The sequence below is a fragment of the Leptonotus elevatus genome, chromosome 15 (assembly GCF_054856555.1).
Source record: "Leptonotus elevatus isolate MCC_2025b chromosome 15, RoL_Lele_1.0, whole genome shotgun sequence".
Taxonomy (NCBI): domain Eukaryota; kingdom Metazoa; phylum Chordata; class Actinopteri; order Syngnathiformes; family Syngnathidae; genus Leptonotus; species Leptonotus elevatus.
Window position 1 is genome coordinate 20,004,354 of NC_141253.1, and position 23,097 is coordinate 20,027,450.

General features: G+C 41.3%; 1 protein-coding gene across 12 annotated transcripts in view; it reads left to right on the forward strand.

The window, feature by feature from the left end:
• crb2a (crumbs cell polarity complex component 2a) overlaps positions 1–23,097 on the forward strand; it is a 124,331-nt gene that overhangs the window by 42,727 nt on the left and 58,507 nt on the right. For 11 of the 12 annotated variants that reach the window (XR_015097227.1, XR_015097228.1, XR_015097229.1 and 8 more), the window contains 2 exons: positions 16,685–17,377; positions 19,528–19,723. Coding sequence is in view for 8 of the 12 variants with exons in the window: in XM_086096412.1 (XP_085952538.1) it covers positions 16,685–17,377; positions 19,528–19,723 (889 nt within the window). In the remaining 4 variants the exon portion in view is untranslated. Of the gene's footprint in view, positions 1–14,543; positions 14,613–16,684; positions 17,378–19,527; positions 19,724–23,097 lie in introns of those variants that run through there. The other variant, XM_086096414.1, reaches the window with a different exon arrangement.

Sequence of the window (23,097 nt, forward strand, 5' to 3'; positions counted from 1 at the left end):
CTGAAAAAAGTAGACCGGAGTACAGGGAACTGCAGCGTAAGGTAAAGGTAGAAGTGACAAAGGCCAAACAAGGGGCTTACGGTGACTTGTATGTTATGTTGGACAGTAAGGAGGGAGAGACTGATCAAGGTTAGCCGGGCAAAGAGACAGAGATGGGAAAGGAGTGTAACAGGTTAGGGTAATAAAGGATAGGGATGGAAGTGTGTTGACAAATACCAGTAGTGTGATGGGAAGATGAGTACTTTGAAGAGTTGATGAATGAGGAAAATGAGAGAGAACAAAGAGTAGAAGAGGTGATTGTTGTGGACCAGAAAGTAGCAAAGATTAATAAGAATGAAGAGAGAAGGGCAATGAAGAGAATGAAGAGTGGAAAGGCACACGGTCCTGATGATATACCTGTGGAGGTATGGAAGCGTCTAGGAGAGGTGTAGCAGTAGAATTTCTGACTGGGTTGTTAAACAGGATATTAAATAGTGAGAAGATGCGTGAGGAATGGAGGAGAAGTGTGCTGGTGCCCATTTTTAAGAACAAGGGAGACATGCCGAGTCGTGGCAACTAGGCAACTGAGGGCAGAGGTGAACCTGCCCTCAGTTGCCTCGTTGCAACTAAGGGCAAGTCCTTGAGCCGCAGTATGGTTTCATGCCAAAAAAATAGTACCACATATGCAGTATTTGCTTTGAGGATGTTGATAGAGAAGTACAGAGAAGGTCAGAAGAAGCTGCAATGTGTCTTTGTAGATCTGGAGAAAGCTTATGACAGGGTGCCCAGAGAGGAACTGTGGTTTTGAATGAGAAGGTCTGGAGTGGCAGAGGAGTATGTTCAAGTTGTGCAGGACATGTATGAGGACTGTAAGACAGTGGTGAGGTGTGCTGTAGGTGTGACGGAGGAGTTCAAAGTGGAGGTGGGACTACATCAGGGATCAGCTCTGAGCCCCTTCTTGTTTGCCATGGTAATGGACAGGATGACAGACGAGGTTAGACAGGAATCTCAATGGTCTATAATGTTTGCTGATGAAAGTGGAGGACAAGCTAGAGGCGTGGATGTTTGCCCTGGAAAGGAGGGGAAGGGAGGGGAATGAAGGTTGGCCGTAGCAAGACTGTGTGAATGGGAGGGACCCGAGTGGAAGAGTAAGGTTACAGGGAGAAGAGACCAAAAAGGTGGAGGAGTTTAAGTATTTTGGGTCAACAGTCCAGAGCAATGGAGAGTGTGGAAAATAAGTTAAGAAGCCTGTGCAGGCAGGCTGGAACAGGTGGAGAAAAGGTTCAGGTGTGATGTGTGATAGAAGAGTTTCTGCTAAAATGAAAGGAAAGGTTTATAAAACTGTGGTGAGACCAGCAATATTGTTTGGTCTGGAGACAGTGCCACTGAGGAAAAGACAGGAGGCAGAGATGCTGAGGTTCTCTTTGGGAGTGACCAGGATGGATAGAATCAGGAATGAGTATATTAGATGGACAGCACATGTTAGAGGCTTTGGAGATAAAGTCAGAGAGCCCAGACTGAGATGGTTTGGACATGTCCAGAAGAGAGATAGTCAGTATATTGGCAGAAGGATGCTGCATTTCCAAATGCCAGGCAGGAGGTCTAGAGGAAGACCAGAGGTTTATGGATGTAGGTAAAGAGGACATTAAGGTAGTTGGTGTGAGAGCAGAGGATGCAGAGGGCAGGGTTAGACGGAGTCAACTGATTTGCTCTGGCAACCCTTGAAGGGAAAAGCCAAAAGGAAAAGAAGAAAAAAAGATGTAGCAGCACTACTACTGCATCCAGCATTTCTCATTTGATACACATCTGTTTAATGTCCCTTAAACATGAAATGTGAAAATGTAAACAGTTATAGCGTGTTGTAGAATGTTTAAAATAATAACTCAAAATATATAATTGCATATCGTTATCATGATATAAAGCCTATATTGTGGTAGAATTTTTCCATATCGCCCAGCACTACTTACTTTACATGGTTGTATTTTTCATTATATTTCACTCACTCACTACCTCATATAGCAATTTCCCCCAGTTCACTTTCCCTCATTTATTCTCCCTGTGTGTCCTTATTTAGTCAAGCTTGCAGTAGCATAGAACCGTGTGTGAATCTTTGTTATTTGCTAAGTAAAAATAGAAAACTAGAAACATTTCTGCGGAAATTTTGAATGGGACTGCTGACTCTTGCAAGGTGGAAAGATGCATGTAGTACTTGTAGCAATAGTAGTAGTAGTAGTACTTGTAGTAGTAGTAGTAGTACTTGTAGTTGTAGTAATTTTAGTAGTAGTCAAATGGCCAAGATGGCCGACGACCTGGGTGGGAGAGGGGGAGAGAGTCCTTGGCGTACCTAATCAATTGGCCAAGATGGCCGCTGCCCTGGGCGAGCGGAGTGGCGAGAATCCTGGGTGTACCTAATCAATTGGCCAAGATGGCCGCCGCCCTGGGCGAGCGGAGTGGCGAGAATCCTGGGCGTACCTAATCAATTGGCCAAGGTAGTACTAGTAGTAATAGTATTTGCAATAGTAGTAGTCGTACATAGGCCATAGGCCAAGCCTTGAGTACACAGAAAAAAAGAGGGTGAGTTGAGCTCAACAGTGAAAGAGATGATTGGCTGAGGCAGTTGCTATGCAGAAGTGAGAGACCAGGTAGTATTGCTAAAAAATCACTATTTAAATAGCAGTCCATTCCATTGCATTTAAAAAAAATAAAAATAATGTTGTGCTTATAAAAAAAAAAAGTATTTAAAAAAAATGTAAATGAGCTGAACAGTTTAAAATTTAAAAGATTGGAATCGGTCAAGAAATGTGGAAATTAACCATAATCAACTAAAAGTATCTTACTGTTTTAAGAAATATGCACATTCACGCACACACATTTGACTTGAACATGTTGGAGACATCACTCACACACATTCAACTGAAATGTATGATTTCTCATACATTTCAGTTGAATGTGTGTGCTTACCTCGAACAAAAGCCTCTCACGACTTAACTGTTGAAGATGCAGATTCCAAAAATGGCTCGATAGAACGGCAAGGGTTTGGGGAACGCGAGCATGTTGTCATTTTTTTAATCGGATGAAAATTTACCAAATTAGAGCAGGTTGAAAACTTTTGATTTTCAAAAAATGAAGAGAAAAAGCAGACTAAATTAACATGGAAAAGATAGGCGACAAAGGCGACAAAGGCGACTTCTCCTCGCTTAAAGTGAAAAAAAGGTACTAAATGACACCTTAGCCAGATAAAAGTGGGTTTGTCTGAAAGAAGACCCTTGTGACTACAAAATGTGCAAATTTGGTGTCTAGTGACCAAAGATTGTGGCCATGGTGACGAGTTGAAGAGAAACTTTTGGAAATTGATTTTTGTCTCTCTTCACTCTGATGCTAATTGCTCCATTTCGCTCACTGTCTTTGAACCCGCACTGAGGGAAGAGCTTACATTCCTTAAAAAATATTTTGACACTGAGCTAAAGTTTGGAAAAATTGCAACAAAATGAGCTAAAAGTCATATCGGCCGGTTAACGTTTGCACGCGTAGCGTGGCTTTGAAAAAGCTGCTTGATTTTTGGACTTTTGTTCCCCTTTCCCATTCATTCCAATGGGACTTTTTGGGGAATTGCGACGCCATGGTAATTTGGAATTCCAAGAAAAGTAAGGCTGCAGCGAGTCAGATCGAGCCGCATCGTTTGATACCTCATTTGTGCCGGTGCGATCTACGGTACGGGCCGCATTTTAGCGGAAACATCTGTGGAAGATAATATAATAAAAAAATTCATCAGAAATAATAAACCCGATTTTCTTAGGATAGCAATATGTGCCTGCTTTGCTTCGCAAGCAGTAGCTCTGCTACTGCTTTGCTACGCAGCAGTCCCATAATAAACATTTGTGCATATACAGAACATCAGTGTGAATTGTTTGTGTGTTGGAATCAAATTGTTAACCTCTAATTGGATAAATCAAACTCCAAAACTATTTGCATTGTAGCTCCTTCATACAAAGGCTGATTTACATGAGTTTTTTTCAATTGTTTACTCAATAAATTAACCAAACAGATGTGGTGTTCCTAGTGGTGACAGAGAGAACTGCAGGCAGTCTCTCATACATATACATCGCTCCTTGAGCTATCCTAATTTACACTACACAGTGCTCCACAGAATTTGGACGTTGCCTTGTGTTTCCACTTACATGTTGTTTGGCAATATAACTATGATTTTGGAAACGTAATGTTAGAGTAGACAATATTTATATTCTACTCTTTGCGTGTTCAATTCCCTTTGCAAAGGTATCAAAAGCTTTTGATGACAACAATTGAACTCACTCAATCAGTGGTCTGTTCAGATTGTGTGTCCTCTCTACTCCGGCACATCATTATTTATTGAAAAGTGGGTGAATACGAAAAGTCTCCTCCCATCAGCCCACAGTACATTTGTTTACAACTCAGTAAATACAAGAAAATCCCTCTCTACTCCCTCAGCGAGTTCCCATAGGTATAAATCAGATTAGAGAAAAACAATCATACATCATCCTGTCTCTTCCGACAGGTACCAGACTACACTCCCTTCAAGATAGCAAATGGAAGAGACCCGTTGCCCCTTCTCCTCTCATGAAAGTGAGACAGATAAGAATACAATTCTATTCATTGAGCCATACTGAGTTAACATAATTATACCTACATCTACACAGCTATAACTAAATTCAAAATGGTTAAAATATAAAGTAAAACAGTAAAAATGTTAACAAAGTTAACATTCCTTCAATTGGGCTCTTAAAAGAGCCCAAAACAAACATTTTTACAAAAAGATGCCAGCAGGATCCTCGTCCCTCTCATTGGATGCTATAGAAGACACGTATGGTTTAGCAGAAGCCACCATCATATGAGAGGACTTATTTTGTACATCATGTTTTTCAATAGCAGTGGTAATAAGTCTTTGGCAAAGAGAACGAATACATGGTATTAAACAACATCCACAAATCGTTAATAACGCAGTGAAAACAGCCGCAGATATCAAAATTGAGGAAATCAAAGCTTTATAGCGGCCGAACACATTCATCCAATTATCCCATACAGAAGTATCTACACCGGATTGCTCTTTCATTTTCTTATTGAGTGTTCGCAGCCCTTCAATTGCAATTGTCAGACTTCCATCTGGAGCAGTATTGTTAGGAATAAAAGTGCAACACTGATCTCCAAACATTGAGCAAACTCCGCCCTTTTCTGCCAGTAACATATCTAGTGCAATTCGATTTTGGAATGTCATCAAAGATGTGGCAGCTAACTGGCCGCGTACAGCCTCAAAGCCAGACTGAGTCCAATTTCCTAGCCTTTGTACATTATAATGTATATAATTAATTCTATCTACATTTTTGTTTATGGTGCACCACCAGCAAATTACAGATTTGAATCCTGAGAGTACTTGATCAGTTAATTTGTATTCATCTGGCACACCTCTTGGTACTCCAATTGCATCAATGTAGGTGGGAACATTCTGCTCTTGCCAAGAATGTCGTTTGGTCCTCTGAAAAGAAGGAGGTTTTGGTTCCCAATTATCAATCATTTGTAACAGGTTATCAATAGAGATGGGGTAGATTTGTACTGGCATGAGAAGGGTTATGAGGGCACAATATCCTTTTGTATTTAAAGGCAACTTATCAAATATTCTGTTATCACCGCACCACCAGTATATGTCCGCCCTGGATCGTGGTTGGAACTTCTGTCCCACATCTACTATTGACACGCACTGAGTGATGCAATTTAGTTCCCCCAACTGTTCTCCAGTACCTGTCATTTTAATACATGAAAAATTACCATTTGCAACTGTGTTTGAAAATACTGGTTTAGTTTTCTGCCAATCGACGAGGGGATACACCTTATCCCATTGCGAGCATTTTACATTGGGGACAGTCTTATTCATTAGTTTCATTACACAGTGATCATCTATTTTAGCCGGAATGATTCTCAATAAAGGACGCGGACCTACACATACCACAGTTATTTTTATCAGAGGCTCGAGCCGCTTCGTTCGCCAATAATAGCCAATTGTTACTGCCCCCGGAAAATCCTGTTGTAACCCGGAACCTTTCAACTATTCCATCAGTCGGTACGCTGACCGCCTTCACTCCGCTCTCCATTGTGTAGTTAGTCATTTTTGGCTGTTCTAAATTACTCATTGTTTTATTTACGCATACTAAAATGGGGAAATATGGGTCATGTCCGGAGAACCAGGCCCACAACAGAAATCCAAAACAGGAGGCGTTATCAATTGTTGTGTTAGGCGACCGTAATTTTCCTTCTGGAAAAATAAAGGTAATATAGAGTCGACCCCCCATATTACGCAATGTTATTCTTTTGCTAAAGAAGATTGCCTCCTCACTAGTTCCTGGACGCCAGTATCGTCCATCCTGTGTTGTTATTAGAGCATTCCAATCTCGTTGTACATGTCCTGTCAAATACCACCAGTAATTTATCCAATCTCCCCCCTTAGTCTGTCTCCCCCTACCAAATCCCTTTAAGGATTTAATAGGAATTTTAACAGAAGTGTTTGTATTTGGAGCAACTGTCACAGCAATTGATTTATTATAAGTCCAGAATGTGACCCAGGGATTATATGGAGACTTAATACTTCGCTTAATACGATACGTTGTAATTGCGTTCAAAGTTGTGTCAAAAGGCTGACAAAAATACCAAGTCAATATGAAAAGAAATGTCGCGATGCAGCAGACGGATATATGTTTCTGCTTTGAAGCCATCTCGTGATGAAGTTCTTTGTTGAATGAAAAAAGTGTCGCAATAGTTTGTCTCTTCTTTTAAGGTCTCGGGTAGACTGCCGAGACCTTCGATATGTCACCGGGATTATTCTGCCCGAAAATGTGACTCTTCGTAAAATGATTGCCCAGAAAAAGGCACTTGATTTGATCTTAGTTGACTGATGTCCTCAAACGGCTGATGTCCTCAAACGGCAGCTCCGGAACCGGGCACGGATTCAGCTGACGTGGCTCCCAGGTCGGGACATCCGGTGATCGCAGGTCGGATTGCTGAGCCAGCAGGTGTCCCGGCCGGCCTGGTAGATGACAGGTGGTACCAGGTGTCCCCCTTCTTATGCAAGCGCACTGCACAAGACGTTCTTTCAGTTACCCGGTGAGGGCCCGTCCATCTGGGGAAGAACCATTTTCTCTTAGTCACCTTTAACCACACATATTCACAATCATTTATTTCTAAAGGAGCAACTGGCCACTTTTTTGTTAGCTTAGAAAATGTAGATACTAATTGTTTTAGTACTGGAGGTCCTTCAATGTGTGACTCTTCCAGCGGCGTATTTGGAGCCGGAAATGGTCTGTTTTTGTGACCTTCAAATGGAGTCCAGCCTTTAGCTGAGTTTAATGACATTCGCACATTCATTAGTGCAATTGGAAGGGCTTGTAGCCAATTCAAATTTGACGAGGCCAGTGCTTTAGCTAATTTTTCTTTAATATTTCTATTCATTCGCTCAACCTGTCCTTGAGATTGAGGATGATACACTGATCCAAAAGTGTGTCTCAGCCCCAATGCTTGTTCTACTTCCTGTAGATGTTTATTTTTGAAATGAGTCCCATTGTCTGATCTAATTTTCCTGGGAAACCCATGTGATGGTATATAATGATTAATCAAATGTTTTACCTCAACCTCTGCTGTCTCAGATTTACATTGATATGCCTCCGGCCATCCGGAAAAGGAATCCACAATTACCAACAAATATCGGTATCCTTCCACTGGTTTAATCATATCTGTAAAATCCATTGAGATTACTTGTCCTGGAGCAGTCACTTCTGGATCATGAGTGCCAGGAGGAGGTTTGGATGTCATTTTACTGTTAAATTTGTTACAAACACTGCAGTCCTGCAGTTCATTTTTAACAATTTGTCTCATGTAAGGATGCCACCAGTTACATAATCGTCTCATTATTTCCTCTGTGCCAACATGGCACAGTCCATGGGCTTCAGAAATTAGATTTTTTAGTTGTTTCTGCGATGGGATATATTTACCTTCTTTCCGCCATATACCTGTTTCATCCTTTTGTCCGCCTTTTGCCAGCCACACACTCTGTTCTTCCGGACTGGCCTTCTCCTGCCACAGCTTAATTGTTTCTATGGTTAGTTCTTGTCCTAATTCATCTTCGCTCACCATCAATTGAAGTGTTGGGCTGTAGCCCGCTGCTTGTTTTGACGCCTTGTCTGCTGAATCATTTCCTTCTGACACAAAATCATTCTTTTTTGAATGTCCCCTACATTTAATCACAGCAACCGCTCTAGGCAATAGCAAGGCGTTTTTTAGATCAAAAATATCTTGATGGTGTTTGATCGGCGACCCTGAAGCAGTCATGAAATCATTTATTTGCCATTCTTTTATGGCTGTGTGTATCACTATATGTGCATACGCCGAGTCAGTGTAAATGTTTACAGTTTTGTCTTTTGCTATCTTTAATGCAGCTGTCACTGCCACTATTTCTGCTCTTTGAGCTGACTGTGGCCCTGTGAGTCTATCTGCCACTCTCAAGTCAAAAGTTGTTCCAATCATCTGTGTTACTGCAAAACCTGACTGGAGTCCATCATTACCCTTAAAACAACATCCATCAGTAAATAACGTCATTTCTGCGTCGTCTATTGGGATGTCGTAAAGGTCATTTCTCAGTGAGTTTTCTTCCAAAACACGCTGAGTGCAGCAGTGGGATTGTCCCTCCAACATGCCTTCTGCCATGTTAATTCCCTCATGTACAAACAAAATGTGAGGTTGTGTCAGGACTGATTCAATCTTTCTCTGTCGTCCCCCCGTCATAGTAAATGCTTGGCTGGTTACGTACTGCACTGTACTATGTGATGTACGTACTGTAAGCGGGTGATGTAGCACAATATGAGATGTTTTCTGAATCAAGCGAGCTAGTGCTGAAGCAAAAGCTGCACAAAGAGGATGACGCTGTTCATATTTCTCAAGAGGTGTTGATGCATAAAGACAAACATGTCTATTACCATCTTCCCCCTTCTGAAAAAGAACAGCCGACACACTGCTGGATTTTTCAGAAACATCAAGGAAAAACATGTTTTTATAATCAGGGACGACAAGAGCCGCTGCTGATGACAAAAACTGTTTCAGCAGAACAAAAGAGTTCTCAGCAGCTTGTGTCCAATTTAAAACATGCGACAGGTTCCTCATTCCTTTTTCATTCACTAATTGTCTGAGAGAGTGAGTCAGTTCCGCAAAATCCGGAACATGATGTCTGGAGTAGTTACACAGACCCAGAAAAGCCAACATTTGTTTCACATTTGTCGGTTTGGGATGATGCAAGATGTCATCTTTGTGTGACGGAGAAATACCTGTTCCACGCTTTGATATAAGTCGACCCAAGAAGGAAACCTGAGGTCGGGCAATTTGGAGTTTGTCTTTGGAGCACTTCAAACCCACCGAAGCCAGGTGGCTCAAAAGGAGCTGTGTAGCTTGTAGGCAGGACTCCTCAGATGGTGCAGCTAGGAGTAGATCATCTACATATTGCACCAAAAGAACATCAGTAGGAAGTTGGAGAGTTGACAGCAGCTGTCGAAGGGAAGCATTGAAAACTCCAGGAGACAAAACAAAACCCTGTGGTAGCCGGGTATAGGAGTAACACTCATCATTCCACGTAAATGCAAAATACTTCTGCATAGACTGGTGAAGAGGGATACAAAAAAATGCATTTGCAAGATCAATGCAGGTGAAATGTGTATGCAATGGAGTAATTTGTGACAGCGCAGAATGCGGATTTGGCACCGGGAGTGCAGGTGTCAAAACTTTAGCATTAATAGCTCGGAGATCATGCACCATTCGAAATTTACCAGTATTTTTCTTTTCCACTGGGTGAATAGGAGTATTATAGGTAGACTTATCAATTTTACAAAGGACCCCCGCTTTCAGCAAACCCTCAATTGTTACTGAGATGCCAAGTCGCCCTTCATTTTTCATTTTATATTGTTGCACCCAAACGGGGTCATGTTTCAATTCAAAAGTGACTGGAGCAACATTACACAGGCCCACATCAGTCGGGTCAATAGACCACAGTGCAGTAGGCAAGGTTCTCAACATGTCACCAGCAAACTCGCTGTCAGATGTCTCCCTTCCATGATGCCGATCCAAAAGTTGATGTTCTAAAACAGACATGGAGGCAAACAAGTCAGATTTAATCCAATAGGCATCAAGAGATTTGGAATACAATAAATCTGTGTGTATAGAGTGTTGCCAATCAGTTGCTCTTGTGCAGGCCAGGACAAATGGACCCAAATCTTTTGCCGTATGCCGGGATGACACCATCAGTGAAATATGAGGATGACATGCCAGCATAGATTCATCAGGTGGCTCCGCCATCTTGTACCATCGAGATTGTTCTTCAGTCAGATTAACAGAAAATGCCACGCCGGGTTTTCCTGCAAACAAATCACCGACACGCAACTCCCAGGCGTTGTCAGCAACTGTACTAAAAGCTTCACTGTATATCTCATCACTTCTCCTGTCATAGAATAATGTGCAATGCATACAGTCAGAAACCATCTCATATGATCTTAGATTTCTCACCCAAGAAGACCATAGTTTCCAAAAGTTCTCAGCGTCCCTCCAGCCGGAAGAATCAGTGTCAACCTTTGCCCAGTAGATGTCAGCATGTCATGGCGTTTTGAGGCATCACTGCAAACTGGGTGGAGACGTTGGATGCGGATTCACCATTACAGTGATGAGTGTGTCCGTCTGGGAACTGAAGTGTAATTCCGTCCGGTCCACACTGGATCAATGGAGCAGTTTTTATGAGAAGATCCCTTCCCAAAAGATTCACAGGACAATTCGGAGCATAGACAAATTTGTGCAAAAAAGTCTGTGAGAAGCACTGTGTGTGAATCGGAGATGTCATATGCAAAACAGTCTGTTCTCCCTTAAATCCAACGAGCGAAATACCATCCGTGGTGAGCGTACTGTCAGGTGGCAACTTCATAATGGTAGAATGTCGAGCTCCAGTATCTACCATAAATGAAAAAACAGTTCCGCCTACCGTCATGTCAATCATTGGCTCCTGCATGCCATGACATGTGAATCCAGGATCCAGTCATTGCGGAAACTGTCCACCAGGTGGCGGCAGGAGCTGTTGGTAAGGCACAGGAGGGTAATGTTGTTGTTGTGATGCAGTCGGGCGTGTGGAAGGGCCCCATGAGCCACGTCCCCTTTGCCGGTAGGAGCCTCGTCCTCTCTGTTGACGCCTCCCCCTTCCTCGCACACGTGGGAACTGCCGGCAGGCATTTGCCCAGTGTCCAGAACGGCCACAACTGAAACACTGGTCTTGGTGAGGAAAAGGCTCTGACTGATACAAAACACACCCTCCCATGACATTTTCAGATGATGACATTTCAGTAGAAGCCGGAGGAACAAAATCCTCCTGTTTTTTTAAAGTCTGCAATTGTAAAATCGCCAATTGTTTTTCAGTACTTAAATGTTTTTCAGTTTTTGATTCGACATCTTTTGCATACCTTCTCAAATGGTGTTTCAGATGAGACAACCACCTGTCATGGTCGGTTCCAGGCAAATCCGGATTCGCGTCCATAGCCTGCACAACAGACTTAGGCACACCCCTTAACACCGCAGCTCGAAATATTGTGAATACAGTGCAGAATCATTTGGCAATTGGCCAGTCTTTAAAGAAAAGTCCACAAGAGCACGGTCAATAAACGCCGCGGCCTCTTCGTCAACTTTGGGAGCAAATATCAAGTCAGAGATGACAACTTCAGGGAGTGGGAACAATTCGGCAAGTGCTCCAAACAGCATTAAATAATTATCACGTGATAATGCCTCACCGTCACTCAAAGATGACATTCCTGAATTAGTCAACAACACTTCGAGTTGAGACAGAGGACATGCTTGTGTCAAAAGCGTACGTATATCTCCTGCAGTTAAAATCTGCCCAATCACCTCCCTCTGTAGCGACCGCAGCCAATCCCCCCCCCCCCCCCCCGTCTGCATCGGAGGAAGTTTTTTTACAAGCACGCACAAATCAGATGGCAAATAGGGTCTGTATACAGTAGCCGAATTACCGGTGGCTGGATCCACCTTTGTCAACATGGGCGCTTGCAACACCCCTTTAGAACGGGTTACAATCTGTATAGGAGTAGCCTCTGGGAGTTTATCGGATGCGCTAAAGCCACGTTGTCTCATGACGTCACCAACAGCACATGTCAGATCAGCTAACTGTTGTCGAATCTCTACAATTTGACAGCTCTTCGTCAATGCATCAGAAATTTCATTAGTCATATCACGTTCATGTCGTTGAAACAATTCATCACGTTCCGCCCTTAATAAGCGGTCTTCTTCTGTCAATTGGTCGTTCGCAGCCTCCTCAAAGCGAGAAAGAATCACACGCCATTTGTTACGAATAACCTGGGGCACTTCAGCGTGTCTAGTCAGTTCCAATTGAAAAGCACCCGCTTGGTTCAATTTTGCTTGCGGAACATCCTTCATCATCAATATTTCGTTTAATTTACTCTCCAATTGTGTCACAGAAGCGCTTACGCCAGCTGCTAAGCCGTCTGCCGCGGCCTGCAAATTAGATCGAATTGGCTGAAAATTTATATCACATTTTCCACCATTCCAATCCACATCGAGATTACCACCATTCACCTTTAAAATCGGCGCTTGCAAATTCTGTGGCATTTGAACCGCAGTTTTGTACGGTAATTCAGTAAACGGGTTAATAGCTTCCACAGGAGCTGGAGTCATTTTAGCATCATTAGCAGCATTTGCTAAGGCCCCCCGAGCGGTTTTTACAGAACTACCCAAAGCCAACAGTCTAGCATTGCACATCAATTTATCCACTTTTTTCCGATTTTGTCTAACTCTTCTTCCATTCAAAGAAAATACAAAAGTCTGATGTACCATTTTGTCCAGCGAAAGCCGTTTTTTCACGCATGCAAATTCCACTGCTTTCATCAAAGCTACCAAACAAACAGTGGATGTCAAAGGTGGAAACCACCCTTTGTCACAGCCCGCCGTTGTCCAATCCATTATCAGCTTTTTCATTTTTTGTCGATGTTTTTCGGGCATTGCTTCTACAGCAACATCAAATGCAGTCTTAACTTGTATATCTATGAACCGGAAGCGCATTCAGGTCAAACCATTCTGTATCCCGGTCAAAAACGCCCTCCATTTTGTTTGTAGTTCTTTATTTTGTACTTCCGGTTTCTATTCTACGCAAGTAGTATTAATATTTATCAATACAGTGACGTCTCAGTTTTAGTATAATAGTTCAATAGGTTAACACATATGGCCACACAACAGACACACATAAGAATCACGTGACCTCTCGTTTATACACAGCGGTTATCCAATCCCGCTGAGCTAAACTGTTCTCCATATATTGCAAAATTTTTGCAAGTCGCTCATTTTCAAAATAACTTGTCACGCGCTATCGAATTAAACCGTAGAACAAAAGGAATTCATACGGTAATCCTGACCCCAAAACTACAATCGTAGGAGCGCCAAAAAATAAAATAAAATTCACGTAATCTCTCGATTGCAAATACAGTAACACAAATCCAATTATTACTGTAATCAACCTGGACCCCTCAATACTGTTCAATTTCAAACAGGCGCTTTTTCAAAAAACATATTACGTGTAAATGGACGTTCTCACCAAGAGTCATGAGCAAATATGATACTAGTCCCCAATCGGCCAAACTGCCAAAAAGGCAGAGCGCACCATAATCTTCGCGATACTTAGTAAAAAGAAAGACTTCTTACGTCATCCGGCAAACCCTTTTATTCAATATATATTATGGTCTAAGGATTCTTCGTAGCGTGACGAAAAACAAAACAAATTAACAAATTAAATCCACTACTTCATCCCGTATAAAAAAAGCTTTATCTCTTCAGGTCTACATTTACGTCACTTAAAAATGCACCACCCCACGACGTGTTTAGTTCAATATCGTCGGAATTATCCCAACTCACAATAGAACGACATCAAACTACAACTTGTTCACACAGATCTCATTTAAAATTTTAGACAATTTGGAAGACGAAAAACCGGCTATAGCGCCTCCAAACAGACAGAATTTCTCTACGTGGATAAAAATCTCCACTTACCGGAATTAATATGGCGCCAGAAATTCCGCCCGTCCGGGAACGCCGCAGCCTGCTCTACGTCAAAAATGCCACCATCCGTTAGAATTCAGCGTCGGGGATCACCATTTGTTAGAGTAGACAATATTTATATTCTACTCTTTGCGTGTTCAATTAACTGAATGGTGAGATTCTGGTGAAGAAGTCCCTTTGCAAAGGTATCAAAAGCTTTTGATGACAACAATTGAACTCACTCAATCAGTGGTCTGTTCAGATTGTGTGTCCTCTCTACTCCGGCACATCATTATTTATTGAAAAGTGGGTGAATACGAAAAGTCTCCTCCCATCAGCCCACAGTACATTTGTTTACAACTCAGTAAATACAAGAAAATCCCTCTCTACTCCCTCAGCGAGTTCCCATAGGTATAAATCAGATAAGAGAAAAACAATCATACATCATCCTGTCTCTTCCGACAGGTACCAGACTACACTCCCTTCAAGATAGCAAATGGAAGAGACCCGTTGCCCCTTCTCCTCTCATGAAAGTGAGACAGATAAGAATACAATTCTATTCATTGAGCCATACTGAGTTAACATAATTATACCTACATCTACACAGCTATAACTAAATTCAAAATGGTTAAAATATAAAGTAAAACAGTAAAAATGTTAACAAAGTTAACAGTAACAATTACTGACAAGTTTGCGCTTCTGTTTACAAAATGAGTTGGGCGTGGCCAAGACTCTCCTGCCCCACCTGCTTCGGTCTAGCACACACCGTCTTAGGCTACATGCTTTTTTGCTCTTCAGTTTCAATAGATGAACACCATAAGCAGATGTGGTCTGGCTAGATTTGCAGCCTGGGCGAAATATTCCCTTGGAATGACTGTGACCCAGCCCCTTTTTATCCGCGAGTGGCGAGCAGTTGCCTTCCTTCACTGGTTGGATTTAAGGCTGTACGATACGGACACAATTTAATATCTCGTGGTTTTTGTCAGACATCTCTATTCTTTGGTCTTTGACCTAGCATGAGACTGCATCGTTTCAGTGTTTTATTGCGTCTACATGCTGCAATTTGTTATTTCATTGATTTTTTACTACTTATGATATTAATTCATTTTATTTTGTGTTATTTCATTTAACCTGCCTCTACTGCAAGACTGATACAAGAATGATATTTCATGGATTCAGTGAAAACTAAGCAAAATATCAATCTAAAAGGATCATGTGTAAAGAGCATTGTTCATTCGTACTTGGGATAGTCTTCAACATTAACAAGCTTGGCAATAAAAAACAGAACTGAACTCACATTGTACTGCAGTGTGATACATTTTTTTATCCTGAAACATAAGTTGTTGTCATTGTGTTTGTGTGCCTGCATGCATTTGTGGGTCTGTTTAACCTCAACTGTCTTGTTTAACCGCATCACTGTGTGTTTGTGTGTGTGGCTTGACTGATTAAAATAAAGGTTTGCCAATGTGACCGTTGTAACGTGAGGACTCATACGTTAGAGACGGACAACAAGGCAAAAAAACTGGCAGCATAATGTGAGGAAAAGAACAATGAATTGACGCAGACAGAGGGGAGACAGGAGACTAAATACACACACACACACTAATGACACAAGACACACTTGGGGCAAGACACAAGCAGCTGAGGGCACTGATTGGTTAACATAAGAAAGGGCAGGATTACACTTAACAAGAGCAAGGGAAACACACAAAAAAAAGAGGAACCCAGACATGACAGTACCCCTTCCTCAAGGGACGGCTCCCAGACGTTCTTAAAACAAAAACAGCCCAAAACAAAAGAGTCCAAAAACAGGGCGGGCAGAGCCTTGGGATCGGGGGATTTCGGCACGGGTGCTCTGTGTACTCTCTCAATGATCAATTCGGCTCCCACTTGTTGCTTTAGAGTCACTTGAATCAAGTCCTTCCCAGCTTTCACTGCCCTACGGCACTTGATAAATCCTCAGATTGTTACGCCTGAGCCTGTTTTGAAGGTCTTCACATCTTGCTGTGAGTTCCTAGTCAGGTCGCAACAGGTACCGGAGAGCTCTCTCGTATCTCATCCCCTTTTCCTCCGCCGCTTCAATTCTCTCCTCAACCTCACACAGCCTTCCTTTGTGCTTCGTGATTTGGTCCTTTAAGTCCTCCATCGACCTTTCCATCCTCTCCAACGATTATTTCGTTTGGCTGTGTCCATCCTGGTTTTCACGTCTTATTTTTTTCAGCTCACCTAGTATATTGGAGAGCTCAAGCCTCTCCGGCAAGCTACTGTTAGCTTTAGCCCAACTAGCTAAGCTAGCGGACCGTCTTCTCTCCGTTTCGGCTCGCCTAGTTTAGCGTCTGTTCGAGCTTTTACTTCGTTTGCTGGTATAACTCATCTCGAACGGCCTAGTTGGGTATAAATACAGAGTGTAAATTGAGATGTCAAGGTAAATTTGAACTTTTCGATGGAAGCTTCCCCTTTAAGCGTGTTGTCTCAGTCTCAGTCCAATCTTGAAACCTTGAACCCCGAAAACAAATCTCTTGGTCTTTGAAATAACTGAATAAACATTTACATTTATTAAACATGTATGAAATTGACTTCTCAACTCTTCCCTTTTATTTTTCAGGAATCTTCTGCACAGCCACACTTGACAAATGTGTATCTGCACCCTGTCAAAATGGAGCTACCTGTGTGAACACAATGGATGATTATGCCTGCCTTTGTGTCAATGAAGGGGTTAGATACATGGGCAAAAACTGTGATGAACTTTACGATGCTTGTTCCTTTGCACCATGTGAAAACTGCATCAGCTTTCTGGGTATGCCAGAATACAAATGCATCTGCCCAGATGGACTATCAGGTGATAACTGCACAGAAGAGGTAGACGAGTGCCGAAGTAGCCCCTGTTCTGCGCCACGATATTTGTGTGTCGATCAACTCAATGGATACTTCTGCAAGTGTCCTTCTGGTTATGGAGGGCCAGAATGTCACCAACATGTAACTGATTGCATTCACAAACCCTGCAGGAACAATGGGACCTGCATTTTGCACCCACAAGGCTTTGAGTGCCAGTGTGCACCAGGATATATAGGGAAAACTTGTGAAGAAGACATAAATGATTGTTTGTCAGAACCTTGTCGAAACGGTGCTCTCTGTATTGATGGAGTGGCCGAGTTCCATTGCTTCTGTGTGCCAGGTTTTCAGGGCTACAACTGTGAAATTGACATCAATGAGTGTGCATCAAGACCATGTGGTAACAACGCTACCTGCATAAATGAGAAGGACCACTACAAGTGTGAGTGCCTCATGGGATTTGCAGGTAAACTGTAATTTAGACACAAACAGTCGCAGTATACACACACTCAGGTAAATTAAGTGTATTACAACATTTTGCAACATGCAGCCACAATTGAACATCCATTAAGCTATATCTTCCGCCAATTCTGGGTCGAGTTACTCAGACCCAGTCAGTCCGTCCAGCTCTTCTGGGGGTGGAGTGGGGAGACAAAATGCAGAAAAAAGGACAAGAAACCCCAAAATAAAATAGAAACCCAACCCCACATGACAAATATAGATGACCATCCCAAGAATGGAACTAATGCTGCATTCGAGGAAGGTGGAAGTCGGATATGGGTTCTCACAGTTCTGACCCCAAAGCGTTCGAGGCAAATGTAAACCACAAAGATGGCTTAATGTGATAAATTGTTTGCTGTTCTGGTTAACACAGTCATTCCAAATCACGTTGTATTACGTGAGCAAATTTCAAATAACTAATGAAAGTAGCAATACATATATCAAATATCAATCAAATATCATACATATAAGTATCTCTTTAAAATGTTGTAAATTATGTTTTGCTATTCACGGTCTGTCTCTAAATGGGGTTTGCCATTGTCGAGTGATGTCAGATTTAAGACGGTCAGTGAAGTCGGTGTCCACCAACTTTGCAACTCAGATGTACGAGTTCAAAGGGGCATCCCCGTGCTCACTTCCTGGTATGACGTCAGAAAAGTCAGATTTCCCACTTTGCTCAAATGCAGCATAACTGCCTCCGCATGGGCAGTGAAGATGGAGAAGATTCTGACCTCAGATAGATACGGCTAGAAACTGCAGACCATTCTTTATAATGGTTACCTACTGCAAACTTCCTTGACTGCAGTTCGTTCACAGGTCCTGCCTTTTGAAAGGCACCTGAGAAGAGTTGGCCTAGACCACAGGTTGACTGTACCCCACTTACTACACAGATGATCCTGAAGTGAAAAAAAGTCACTGTTAACGTATTACTAACCAAGGATTGTGATGCCGCAAATAGCCTCCTGCATTACTACTCTGACTGTAATAACCTGCAAAGAGCAGTAGCTTGGTTTCTCAGACTGAAAACTCTCCTCATTCAAATTAAGAAAATGTGAAAAGAAGTCAAGATATCTGTGACCTCTCCAAGATTAGCCGCAAACCAAATAGTAAAATTTAAAGCTTGAAGGTTAAACTTTGACCACAGATGACCTGAAGATGCAAAAGTTATGTGCTTCTGTCAGGCTCAATGATTCCCAGAGATAGTGGCTGCCCTGCAAAAAAGATGTCAAAATGTCAAAAGGAATAGCTTAGAGTAGTCTATTCCTTAGATCCAAAGATGAAAAAAATTAATCATGCACGTAGGAGGATTGAGCAGCCTAGCAATGCCACTTGTAACAGTTCATCCAGCCATTCTTCCATAACAAAAAAAATAAAAAATCACATTTCCCAGCTTCTGGTGAGGCACAAAAACCAGCGGAGGAAGAAATCATATGCCAAAATACCTGCTGAGAGGTTCAAAGGTCTCACTGAAAGTTACAAAAATTGTTTCAATCCAATTCAATATTTATTTGTCATTGCAAATAACATGGTTATAAACAATGAGATAACGTTATGAGCCCCAAATACTGGCATAGTTTGCAATAGTTGCCTCCAAAGGTTGTGCAACAAAATGTAAAGTTAGGGTACCATCATTTTAGTCCATGCCTGTTTCATGAATTTGTTTTTCACAATAATTCTGTTATTATGACATATAACAAACACTACTTCTTTTGGTGTGAGTCAGTTCCACAATGTTTTTACAACTGAATGGAATATTAATGAGGGAATTTCCACCCAATGAAGTCTTGCTGATGAACAGTTGTCTCTTGTCATCTGAAGGTTATCATTTTGCATTCCAAAGGAATGATGCCAATCGTGGGTTGCATAAATGTTTGAGTCTCCAAATCAAACCCACGATAGTGCTGTCCTAGCCTTGTTGGACAAACTGACAAAGCCTGCTCAGATGAGATGCGATAAGTCTTCTAAAACAACCAAAACAGTCCTGTTACGATCAATTCAGTGCCCTGAGAACCTAATGTTTTTTTATTTTATTTTTTTACTTCAAATGGAATATTTACAATATTTCTCAAACACTGCTATCTACATTTATCTCTTGTTTTTCCTTTTCTAAACTAGGAATCAACTGTGAAACTGAAATTGATGAGTGTGAATTGGATCCCTGTGACAATGGAGGCACCTGCCACGACGGCATTGGCATTTACTCATGTAAATGTCTACCTGGGTTTAAAGGCATCAATTGTGAAACAGACATTGATGAGTGTGCAAGTGAGCCTTGCATAAATGGAGCTGCCTGTCGTGACATGGTCAACAGGTTAGGGAAACATTAGTCTTCTTTGAATGAAGTTGTGTTTTTATTCTGTTCTTTTTTTCGGGTTCACTGTGAATTAAACTCAAGTGTTATATTAACAGAGGATCTACAATGTTAATCAACTAATATAAAGAAGTATAATGAAGATCTATAAACTTCAAATCTTTAGTACATGTCCCACCTTAATACATTGTCATTCCTGCTTTGCAATAGTTTCTGATTTCCCGATGCAAAATTAAAATGGTATGCTTTATATATTCTCTTTAACTCATTGGAACTAATTGTGAGATGTCTAACTGATTTTCACTGTTCTTGTGACGGTGGCAACAATATTATATATTTTTCTATTCTAAACTACAGATCAGTCTAAAACCTCCCCTTCACAGCAAAAAGGTTGTTAATCAACTCAGCAGTTTCTTGAACTTTAATAGACTTTTTGTCATTTCAATCAAATTTCACAGCACTGAACCAGCTCTTAATGTGCCCAATGATATATTGAAAGATTGAACACTGACCCGTGAAAGGTGTAAGTTCCAGTCTTATTAGATATCTGTGTGGCGTTTAAAACTGTAAACTATTAAACAGGTTGGAAACTTGGGTAGGACTCATTGGAGGAAAGGATTTTTTTTTGTGACCATTGCAATTTTTTAATCTGAATGGCTATGGCAAATGGGGTCCCTCAAGAAACAGTTGTTGGTCCCCTTTTGTTTATCCTTTATATACTACCCATAGGTCAATTTGCTCCGATTTTTTTTTCTAGAGAGAGCTCAGTATTGTTCATTCGGTAATCTTACAGATTCAACATGTCATCATCATTGCTCTCCCTCTCTTTTGTGTGTGTGCGCGTGAATATGTGCATATGTGTGTGCGTGTGAGTTTATACTCATAAATCCACCTGAAACCTTTTAAAAAACCCATACCCTTCACCTAAACCGAAGACTTGAAAATCCCGCTAGTGTCGTAAAGTTGTGGATACAGATGAGGGACCGCAGCACTGCTTAATACTGCGGTCTGCCCCAACCGATGGCTGACTCCCCACCCCGACTCACCCGCCCCTCCGAGGTGTGGGGTGCATTAAAATTGGAGGGGAGTTGCAGGGTGAAGACAGTGTCTCAAAATACCCCACCCCCGCCCCCACCCCCCAAGGAGTGTGTTATGTGCCCTATGTGTCTATTTACAAAAACTAGTGGAGTGAGTTAAGAGGAGCGACCAGTGGGGCCTCTCCCAACCCGGCGGGAGCAGGAGGCACACCCGTGTCCTGTGTCCTATGAATAATTTTATATTGGATAAGTTGTAAATTTGTGTGTTTTGTCATTTTAAATACGTTTTCACAAACTTGAATCCAAAAGCCAGATTCCGGAGCTATAGACAGATCTGTCTCCCGTTTCGAGATGGGTAAATACATTTGATCTGTGTACGAAAGTAACTTATATATTTTTGAGAGTTTTTGTTGTTGTCGGAGAATACTTTGCAATATCTTTAGCTAAAACAGGCGGTTGGAGCGTACCCCGAAGTGTTGGAATTTGTTTCTTTACCATATTTTTAACTTGCAGATAATGTAAAAAAAAATAATTGTTTTTTATTTTGTATTTTGTATTTTTGGAGCAAGTTTGTATATGATATAAACATATTATTTGAGAAAAGATGGTGGAGATGTGTAATTCCTTTCTGCTCCCACACACCTAAATAAAATGACTGATTGTTCAGTTGAAAATCGGGGTTATGCCATATGGGAGAAAGCCCGCAGGGCTCCAATTGTGATTTTGTGATTTCTAGTGCCTTCCACCAGGCGATCAGGGTGGAGAAAATCAGAATGTTGCAATCATTCTGTTCTAGTTACAGCCAACAGTTGGTATCTCTGTTGGGTTGTGCCCATAGAATGAAATATTGTAGCTGGTTAGCTATATAGTGCATACAATTTGGTGCCTCTAGACCTCCTTTGGATTTGCTTTTAGACTAAGTAGTAGACTAATCTTTGCTTTTTTTCTTTCTTTCTTTTTTTATTCCAGTATAATTTTGTAGTCCAGCGACTGGAACCAGTTAGACGTAGGTTTGAATGGAATCATTGAGAAAAAAATATTTTTTGGGGGTAAAACTTTCATTTTAATGGTTTAATGACGACCTTTAATGAAGCCTGTTTGATCGCTATGAATGATTGTCGAGATTACTGTTTCTAGTCTAGATGTGAAGGCTTTAGCGATAGTTTTAATGTCAATATTAATTAGTGATATCGGACGGTAATTTGTTCACAATTTTAATGTTGATTATAATGGCTATGCAGATGACTGTTTTATCTTGCCGTGTCCCCAAATCACTCCAGTTCAATTGAGATGTTGTGTCACTAGTCAGGTTTCAATCAAATTGTTACGAATTTTTTAAGCGAATTTACTGAAAATGCGCAAAACGGACATGCGACTTGAGGGGACTGCCGCTGTAGATGGTGGTATACACCATAGAGATCTAATCCATCAGTAATTTAAAAGTAGAAGAAGAAGAACAGGAAGCGACTGTGCTAAGTAATGACGTCGTATGAGTTTTCTTTTGTAATTCTTCACAAACCGTAGCGTTTCTTTGCTGTTTTTCATCTAAAATAGCCTTAATATTCGCTTCTTTAATTAATTCCAAAAATATTTCTGTTTCATCGTCCCCCCCAAACATACCTTTTATCATTTATACATTGCTTTGGGACTACAAACGTACGTGTGACGTAATATCTGGTCAAAACTTGCGACGTGCATCCGGTCTTGCCAGCGATTATTCACAAAACCTGTTTTCATAGCCAAAATTTGTATTTTCCTCTTTTCAATACATTTCAAAATTCACCCTCTCGAAGCGTAAAAACTTTTTTTTGCGGCTTTTGGACCCTTTTTCGAATTTCTAGCGTTTCCGTTAAGTTTTATTTTGCATTTATTGAAATTTCTAATAAAAATGGGTGGATGGAAACCTAACTACTGTCTAAAAACAAATAACTTAATAAAACACAATTTCTATCAATAGAACCACAACAAAACGGAGGTAATTGTTTTTGGCAATCAAGAAAAGAGAATTGCTTTGAATAAACACCTTAGGCCCTAATTCTGTCTTCAGCGCAAGTCTAATTCAAAGAGCAGTCTAACTGCGCATGCGTGGAGTTTTCTTTCTTTTGGTATTTCTTATACTCTACGCAGTTGGAATTAGACATAACAGGGCGTTTATGTCATTGTGCGCCGTTGTGTAATAGAACATTGACAAGTCCAAGCCAATCCTAGTGGCATCCCTCATTTGCATTAAAATCAAGGCAATCGGAGCGCACACGGTGGTCGACATTGCAGAAGCAAATTGACCGCTGGGCTCTGAGAGATAAGTCTGGTGTGTAAAGTGCATTTATACAGGTTAAG